Raw genomic sequence first — 9,832 nt, 5'->3', positions numbered from 1 at the left:
GAGGAGGCCAGGGACGGTCTCTCTGGGGGATGTGTAATAATTGGGATGAGACTTGCTAAGATTTAGGGAATGCTTTTCCAGACAGAGGAACATAAAGTGCAAAGGCCCAGAAGCTAGAAAAGACCTGGCCCTTCCTGGACTATTGATACTGACTTTGTAAATGAATGCACAGATAGGCTGACTTTCACAGAAGGTGACTTCAGTTCATCTCCAGCCTCTCTGTCACTTTCACTGTCCCACCAAAAACTTCATTTAAAAAAAAATCTTTTTCAGCACTTGGGAGGCTGAGTCAGGAGGATCACTGCAAGTTCGAGGCTAGCCTGGGCTACTTAGTGAGTTCAGGGCCAGCCTGAACTACAAAGGGAGAACCTGCCTCAAAAAAAGAAAGAAAGAAAGAAAGAAAGAAAGAAAGAAAGAAAGAAAAGGACTGGGGATTTAGCTCAGTGGTTTCACTGCCTGCTGAGCAAGCGCAAGGACCCGAGTTCGATCCCCAGTACCAAACAAACAAAAATCTTGGGGCCAGGAATATGGCTTGGTGGCACCACACCTGCCTCGCAAGCGCAAGGTCCCAGTACCAAAAAAAAAAAAAATCTTTCTGTTACCTGTACATATTAAGCTCTTTGCCTTGCCTCCTAGCCTTTGCTTATATTAACCACTTCTGAAATACTTCCCAAACCCTTTCACCTACCTAATCCTGAATCAACTTATAATATGCAACTCAAATATCATCTCGGAAAATCTTTTCTGATCCTCCTCTGCTCCCTATTGACCCCTAGGTTTATCTCTAATTTATCATTTACCACTCTGTCAGTTTATGTTTGCCTCCAAGACTGTGAGGTCTTTCAGCCAGCAGTAGGCCATTCCTATCTTTGTCTCTGCAAGATCTATTAAGGTCTAGCACTCAATATGAGTGTTTGTGCCCTGGCAAAATTCATATGTTGAAATGCTTTCTAACCCTCAAGGTGATGGTATTAGAGGTGTGGCCTTTGGGAGGTAATTAGGTCATGGAGGAATGTCATGGGAATGGTGTGCTTATAAAAGAGACCTCCCTCCCAGCTGCTTCCACTATGTGGAGACAGCAAGAACGTGCCATCTATGAACCCAGAAAGGGAGCTTCACCAGAAACTGCATCTGCTTGCTGGTGCCTCAATCTTGGGCTTCTAGCCTGTAGAACTGAGAAATAAGTTGCTGTTCTGTTATCAGCCCACTAAAGAGAGTATAGCTGTATACTTGTTCCTTACCCAGTAGAGCCATGTGGCCCTGATGAGATGGTAAACTCTGTGAAAGATGAAAATCTTTTTTTTGGGGGGGGTACCGGGGATCGAACTCGGGACCTTGCACTTGCGAGGCAGGCAGTGGAACCACTGAGCTAAATCTCCGGCCTGAAAGATGAAAATCTTAAAGTCAAAAACATCTGAATACAGTGGCTCATTCCTGTAATCTCAGCACTTTGGGAGGCTGAGGCAGGAGGATCACAAGTTCTAGGCCAATCTGAACTTTAGACTCTGTCCCAAAGTTAAAAGAAAAAGAAAATAGAATTAGGGATGCAGCTCAATGTAAAGGTCGAGTTCACTTCAAGGTACTACAAAAAAAAAAAAGTTACCTCCTGCTAAAAACTTGATACAATCCAAATGTTCATCACCTGATGAATGGTAAGTAAAATGGGCACCCAAAATGTATACAGTGAATATGCCAACAGTACTGGACTGAATATTCTGTGGGAAAAGAGGTCTATCATAATTTCAGTTCATCATGTGGAAAAATCCTAAGAGACAAAGGAGAGATGTTTGCTATTGTGCGTTGGTTAAGTTGAGCCTAGAGTTCAACGAGGTAAGCAGTAAAAACCCACAAATACTCAGGCATACTTGGAGTAGTGCCTCTCCCATTGTGCAGAACTTGGCTTGTCAATCAACAGTTCTTACCAAGTTCGTGCTTTGGTAAAACCTCAGTATCTCTGACCGAGTAATGGGAGAGACCCTTAGAAAAGATGGATTCCCGGCCTGGGGCTCTAGCGTCTTGGGCCGATACTGTAACAAATAGCGCCCCCTGTGGACTCCGCCCGCAGTGACACCGGGGTGAGGAACCTAGGGTTCAAGGTTCCCGGGTCCACGCCCCTACGTACCACGTGACCTGTAGCCGCACCACGTGATCCAGCCTGCGTCCTCACGGCTCCGCCCTCTCGCGCACCGCTTCCGGTAGGGACGGAAAGCGGAAGTGTGGGAGGGTCTGCGGGGCGGGCTCAGAGAGGTCTTGGGGAGGATGGAGCAGTGAGAGGGTTTGGGCGGCTGCTGGCGGCGCCATGGAGACGGTGCAGCTGAGGAACCCGCCTCGCCGGTGAGGGGCCACTGGCTGGGAGGAGGGAAAGGCGGGAATTGGCTGAGGGAACACCTGTGTGGGAGCCCCCGGAGAAGAGGGACCTGCGGGGCGAGGCGTCTGAGTCGATGGGACCCCTGCTGAGTGAGGGGGCTGGATCCCTGGCGGCTAGAGGTCCGCCTGAGCTCAGCCCCGGCGGAGAGGGATAAACGTGCGGGGGTATAGAGGGAGCATTCGCTGTGGGGAACTCTATTGAAAAACTTTGGGACAAGTTAGAGAGAACACCTGCTGAGGCCAGGGGCCTCTCAGAGAAAGGAGCTCCAAGAAGAAACTCGGAGGTAGAGGCGAATGTTGAGACAGGATAATGAGAATGTGCGAGGAGTCTAGGATTCTAGGGGAGTGAAGTGAGAACTCCGGAGAGAAAAGCAGATGGAGTTTCTCAGGATTCTAAGTCCCAATTGAAGGGTGCAGCAGGAAAGATCGGTTGCGCGAAAAAGCTTTGCCTCGGAGGCTGAACTGCGAAAAAAGGTCGAGGGTCCAGCAACGGAAAGGTACCTGGAGGATAATATTCAAAAGGGTGTTTTTCTCCCCACTCGAAAATTTTGGCATCTTTTCCTGATTTTCTTTACATTCTTCTCAGTTCCTCACAACCCAACATTGGAAGTTAGAAAAGGAAATAAGATATTTTTAGCATGTGCAGTCTGAGTTCGAGAAGAGTTGAGACATATGAACCTGGCTAGATTGTACGCTTTTTGGCCTTCTGTTGTTTTGTAACCATCAATTCCAGATCCTAGTGGTACCTGGAATTGTTTTTGGTCAAGATCTCAAGGAGGTGGTTGATCCTAAAAGTCTGCAGTCTTGGATTTGTTGCAGTTGTATTATTGATTTCCCCTGGGACACTTGGGTCTATGCCACTCTGCCACATCTGGAAGAAAGTAGGGAGACTGAGGAGAGTCATATTTCTCTGTTAGTTAACTTCTGTTTCACAAAGAAGACTTCTGACTTCCTGCAGCAAAATGAACACTGAAGTAGGAAGTGTTCAGTGTGTCTGAGTGCTGGGCAACTGAAAGATGAAGGAAAGGATTGACAGCCTGGGCAGCCCTCTTGGGGGTTGATTGAAGTGCACAAACATTATGGAAGGCAAATAGCTTGTTGGGATGGGCTCATAATTTATTTAGTCTAGTGTGCTGAGGAGGTAATAGCAACTTGTACCTTTACAGGGTGCCAGGCACTGTTCTGAGTATTTTGCATGTCTCCTATTAACCGTATGAAATTGGTAATACTTGACCTTTTTTTTTTTTTTTTCGGTACCGGGGATCTCAGGACCTTGTGCTTGCTAGGCAGGCGCAGCGCCACTGAGCTAAATCCCCAGCCCATATTTGATCATTTTTGAACTGTAAAAAATGATAGTTTTGGGCCGGGGATTTAGCTCAGTGGTTTCGCCGCCTGCTGCGCAAGCACAAGGTCCTGAGTTCGATCCCCGGTACAAAAAAAACCCAAACAAACCCAAAATGATAGTTTTCTGTGATTCAACTTATTGTCTTATATAAAATGGATATCCCTGTTTTATAGATTAAACTGAGCCACATAGAGGCTAGTGATTTGCTGGAGGTCCCATAGCTAGTAAGAGGCAGAGTTGGCGTTTTAACGTGCAGGTGCTCTGGGCCAAAGTCTACGCTCTTAACTGCACCACTCTGATGCTGTATGGAAGCACCCTCGTTTTACAGGTCATTGTGTATGGTAACATATATTTACTGTAGCATCATAATGATCCAATTAGGAATGTATACTGGTGATTTTTTTTCTGAAATAGATTCTATTTGGTTTCTTTCTTGGAGGCTTTCATTAGTTGAAAGAAGATGAGGAATCTGAGTTTTGTTTCCTCCTTTGCCTCATGTTGTATAATCTTAGGAAAAGGAATAAAGTTTTTTGCTTTTTGACATGTTCATTTCTATACTTTCTAAATTTGTACTGAGGATTGAGCCAAGGGACTGCTGACTCGTTTTAAGACATATCTCAGTAAGTTACATAGGATGGGCTGGAACTTGTGATCTTTCTGCCTCAGCTCCAGAGCAGCAGGGAATCATAGATGTCTGCCACCATGCCTGGCTTCCTGTACCTTTTGAATAAAAAAAAAAAATGTAAGAGAAGGCATTGCAGGACTGAGTTCTTGAATAACCAGTGTATTTTTTCATTATAACTAATGGACCACCAAATTTGCCTCAGATGAATTTTACTATCATTTGTATTGGTTTTTTAGGAGTGCCCTAACAAACGTATCACACCTGAGAGGTTTAAAACCAGAGAAATTTACTTTCTTACGGTTCTGGAGACTGGAAGTCTGAAATCAAGTGTGATGGGCAGGGTTGTTTCTTTTAAGACCTGATTGGCTTGTAGAAGTCTGTCTTCTCTAGTTTTCATATGGTCTTCTTTCTGTACCTGTTTGTATTTTCATCTCTTCTTGTAGGAACATCAGTCATACTGGATTAGAGCCCACCTTTATGACCTCATTGTACCTTAATTACTTCTTTAAAAGCCCTGTCTCCAAACACTGACCTGTTCTGAGGTACTGGGAATTAGAATTGGAGCAGGGTGGTAGTTGGGGACACAATTCATTATAATTTAAAAAATTTAAAGTGTATCTTACGTATTTGTTGTAAGCTATATGAAAATTCTGTTTGGAAGGAGAGGTAATGTATACATAAATAAAATGAGCCTTTTGAGGAGTTTTCTGTTGGGAGAAAGAGATTTGAAATTATGCAGTAGGTGAACACTTCATAAACACCACTGTTTGTATTTAGAAAGTCTTTTCAGAGACTCAGATGGCATGCGTTTCCAACCATCCCAATGCAGGAAATACTCTTTGTGTTCACAAGTTTGACATTTGTGTGTGACTAAGTTTATTCACTTGAATAAATGATAGATTGGTGTCCTGTGTGGGAGTTGGTGATTGTAAAAAGTGAGTTGCCATTAGGTAATGGTGGGTGGAAGGGTTAGGATGCATTCCTGGGATGCTAGCCACCCATGTGGCCGTCTGACTTAGGAGAGGAACATTCACCAGTATTTCATGGAATTTGTGTTGGGTAGACCTGCTCCTTATGAACAAGTGCTCAAGCTTTGTAGGATGTGGAGAAACCCAAGCTGAGAGACCTGCATCATCATTGTTGGGCTGTTTTGGGTAGTAGTACTTGTTCCATGAAGTATAAAATATCACTATGAGTCATTTATCAAAAGATTTTCCATAGAATCTTGTTTATAATCTAATAATACTTTTTGTTCTATTCGATATTCTATTTTATTTTGATAGCTCACAAAGATTGCTATGGTTATGATTCTCATCATTACATTTGTTGTAATGTAGCATTTAGCAGATATTTTTTGACTTCCTCTTGGTTATCAGGCACCAGAGTTATAAACTTCTTTTAAGTTCAAGTTGTTTTAAATAATCCCAGATGAAAACCAAAAAAATACTTAGATCGTTTTAAAGAAGCATCTGAACAGTCATATAAAGTTTGTTAAAAATATTATCAGAGTCTTGCAGCTGTCTCTCTGTTGGCAATGGCAGTTTCCTTTGTTATTCTGTGGTCTCAAGTAGTGAGTTTTGCTTTTTGTAAGGCAAAGGAGTCAAACTTAAAAAAAAAAAATTTACTCTTCCTTTATATCAGCTGTTTATAAAACTTTAATTATACTTGTTTAACGAGGTATTGTCCATTGTTGTTACAGTTATAATTCAGGGTTTTACCCAAAGGCCTTGGCATATGAGATGTTCATTTTAACTTCTGAGTTCATAGAAATTTCAATTCTGAAGTTTAAGGAGTTTCAGTTCAGCACCTTTTAAGCTGGGAGTTTTTATGATGTCATTGGAATTTAATTTTTATCATCTTTTCATTTTCTTTCAAAGGTCAGTGTGGTTACCATGTTTCATTGATCTTCAATTATGGCAAGTTGAGGCTTTGACTTTTAGTGATTCTCCATTTCTGTAGGAGATAACCCTTGACATTTATAAAATTATGTAACACCATCCTTTGTGAGGTCAGTGTTTATTGGTAGATATGCTTGATGGTCAGGTTTTTCTTTTTTTTCTTTTTTTCTTTTTGTCTTTTGATTTTGCTACTTTCTTTGGGAAGTGTGTGTGTATTTTAAAATTCAAGTCTTATAAGAATTGATATTGTCTAGTTAGTTTAAACCATTTTCTTTACAAGAAAACTCCAGTGTGACTACTTCCATATATCACCATTTCCTGAGTTCTCTTTTTTGTTGTTGTTGTTCTTTGTAATTTCAGGAAGCCATTGTATAGATAATACACACATACACAAACACACACACACACTCACACACACATATATTTCTTCCAAAGCTCTTTTCTTTTTAAGCCTGTTAATAATTTTCAGAGGTCTCAGAATTTTTTTTAAAATTGTAAATTTATAATCTCCCTTGCTTGTTATGATTGTCTAGCATAGCTAGTAAATCTGAACTGTCTGAAAGTTGTGAATAGTCATGTACTTTTAGTTTTTTGAACTAGCCAAAGGTACATGACTGCTCATGAGAGGTCTTTGTGAGACTGAAACTCCCAGCTGCCAAATTATTTTTCACTTTTGCTCATATCTAAAGGTATACTTTCGGGGCCAGGGATTTAGCTCAGTGGTTCCACCGCCTGCCTCGCAAGTGCAAGGTCCCGAGTTTGATCCCTAATACCCAATAAATAAATAAATAAATAAATAAATAAATAAATAAATAAATGTATACTTTCCACTTTGTGTTTCTGTGATACTATAGAATTTACGTGTTTTGACAAAATTACTGAAACCGTTCTAGTAGAGAGCAAAGAGCTCCTGTCTTCTCTGACCACCAGTCTAGTTCATGATTCAATATATAGTTTATCTTACATTGACCAATATCTTTTCTAAAGAGATAGTTATATCATTTTAATTTGTGAAATCTCAAGATTTAGATGAATTCTAAAGGATTTATCTAATGCTTAAATCCACTCTACAGCATTTAGCCAGATGATAATTCATTTTCTGTTTAAATTTTCCAATGATGAGAACCTAGAGACCTTGTAAGGCTGTCTAAAATAACTTCTCCTGTTACAAAATTCTTAAACATGCTGAGTTGAAATCTGACTCTTAGAGATTCTTCGCCTTTTGGTACTGACTTTCTTCATCAGGTGACCCAGAACAAAGTCTTTCAGTGTCCCATAAAAGTATCTTAGTTTCGCTTTGTTGTTGTTTACTACTGAAGAGTTTATAAAGAAGTTCCTAGGATGCTAATTGTAAAATAAATGATGTGTTTTATGGTTTAGGTCCTAGCAAGTAAAATGCTTTTTGTGTTATTTATTCACAGACAGCTGAAAAAGTTGGATGAAGATAGTTTAACCAAACAACCAGAAGAAGTGTTTGATGTCTTAGAGAAACTTGGAGAAGGGTGAGTGAAGAGAAAATATGTGTAGACCAGTGGCTCCCAGTTTTTTTCCTGCCCCATCACCTGCTGGATATTTACTTCTCTTGTGGCGATAATTCTCAAACCTGAGAAGAAAGAGGAATGTTGTCTATCAGCATGGCTCTAGGGAAGATAGGTGGAAAATTTACTGCTGGAAATGCTCTTCCTCACTTCACCCTAATCAGTATTATGGAGAGATTTAATGATTCCCGGTTTTTATTATCAAGGACATCTGTTGTTTTTCCTCTTGCAGAATCTATAGTTTGTATGATTTTATCTGGTTAACAGATAGCACTAATTAGATCAGACATATGCACTTTCATTTGTTCTTCGTGACTTCTGATTAGTGTGTACTAACTGCTTTAGTAAAAAACAATAGGGTTCAGTATTAATTTAATTCTGTATATTTACTTTTTCTTTAATAAGCAGGGTATTAAAATATTAGGAGCACCTTTTCTTAAGTTTTTTTTGTTAACTTTTGAGTAGGTAATAAATTTATATGATTCAAAATTCAAAAAGTAAAAAAGTATATATACAGTAAAAAAAAAATCTGCCCTTTGCCTCTCTCAGCCATCCAGAATCACCATTGTAGCAGTTTCTAATATATCTTTCATAGATGGTTCGTGCATTTGTAAGCAAGTTGTATGTATGTGTGAATTTTTAATCCCTCAGGAATACTGCTAGTTTAAGAGATGTCCTGACATATTAACTTTAAAAAATATGTTCTAGTGACTATGCTCTTTAAAATCATGAGCTATTCTATTCGTAAGCTTTTTGTGCTGTGGCAAAATACCTGAGAAAAACAACGTAAAGAAGAAAGATTTATTTTGGTTCATGGTTTCAGAGGTTTCTGTCCATGGTTGGTAGGCTGTATTGCTTTAGGCCTGAGGTAAAGCAGAATATTATGGTGACAGTAACATGCAGTAGATGAGACTGCTCATCTCATGTTGGCCAGAAAGCAAAGAGAACGAGGAATGACAAAATACCCTGGAAAGGCAAACCTCCAGTGACCCACCTTTCCAACTAGGAACCACTTCCTGAAGTTTCCACTGCCTCCCAGCCACCAGCTAGGACCAAACTTCAAAACATGAGCCTTTAGGGGATATTCAAGATCCAAACTATAACAGTAACAGCTCTTGTTGTTACATTTTTTTGGAGATTAATGTTATGCCAACCATAGATCTATAATAATGTTAAACCCAATCCTGGATTACATAGAATAGTTTTTCATGGATTACCTCCTTGTAAAAAAAATTAGTCTCTGACTTTTTTGTAAGTTGGAAAAATACTCTTTGGAATCCAGCAAGAGATCAAGCAGAGAAATAAAAGATGATACCAGCTGTGTTGAAAAAAGACAAGTCCAAAATGACTCTGAAGACTGCCAGCTGACTGGTGTCATTTAAGGTATGGGGAAGTGACAGTCCCTCTTACATCTCTTGCTTGTCATTTTAAGCTTTAGCTTGTCATCCTTGGTATATTCCTGAAGGCATTGAGTCCATGGGCCTTAATGTTACAGTGCTTTTAAGTTACAGTTGGAATAAGATAAGGACTGGTGGGCATAATTGTTTGTGTAACTAACTTGTTTTTTTCATTTTTAATAAAGGTAGGTTGTAGAAGTAACTGTAGACTGTGAAGTCACACAGACCTGGGTTAAAACTGTTGCTCTACTATTTGTTGTATAAGTAAGTGAACTTGAGATTATTATTTTGGAACTTCACCATCCTCTTCAATAAAGTGGAAATAATAATAGTATCTACTTCGTAGGCCCATGGCAAGTATTACATAAAATAATAGGGGTAAAGAACTAGATATAGTGCCTGTCATATAGAAAGTGCTCAGTAAGTCATAACTATTTTTTTTTGTACCGGGGATTGAATTCAGGACCTCATGCTTGAGAGGCAGGCGCGGTGCCACTGAGCTAAATCCCTGGCCCAGTCATAACTATTTTAATATCAACTAAATCATTTTTCGGAGTTTATATCAAATCAAAGTTAAATCTTAGGTGTTTTAAGTATATTTAGGTATTTTTACAGGTGACTCTGGCTTAATTGGATTTGGGGAATGTCAAAACTAGACAGAC

At 39.9% G+C, this 9,832-nt stretch overlaps 1 protein-coding gene across 2 annotated transcripts in view; it reads left to right on the top strand.

The window, feature by feature from the left end:
- Positions 1 to 2,147: 2,147 nt before the first annotated feature.
- The window catches only part of Stk4 (serine/threonine kinase 4), a 105,963-nt gene continuing 98,278 nt past the window's right edge, over positions 2,148 to 9,832 (top strand). The window contains exons 1-2 of one of the 2 annotated variants that reach the window (XM_004858176.4): positions 2,148 to 2,334; positions 7,657 to 7,737. In XM_004858176.4, coding sequence (XP_004858233.1) covers positions 2,300 to 2,334; positions 7,657 to 7,737 — 116 coding nt within the window. In that variant the 5' untranslated portion in view covers positions 2,148 to 2,299. Of the gene's footprint in view, positions 2,335 to 7,656; positions 7,738 to 9,029; positions 9,157 to 9,832 lie in introns of those variants that run through there. The other variant, XM_021238912.2, reaches the window with a different exon arrangement.

Source organism: Heterocephalus glaber, unplaced genomic scaffold (assembly GCF_053883595.1).
Source record: "Heterocephalus glaber isolate CG9 unplaced genomic scaffold, H.glaber_assembly_v1.0 deba00001673, whole genome shotgun sequence".
NCBI lineage: Eukaryota > Metazoa > Chordata > Mammalia > Rodentia > Bathyergidae > Heterocephalus > Heterocephalus glaber.
Note: the sequence above shows the minus strand (reverse complement) of the source record. Positions and strands in the feature narration are given on the sequence as shown.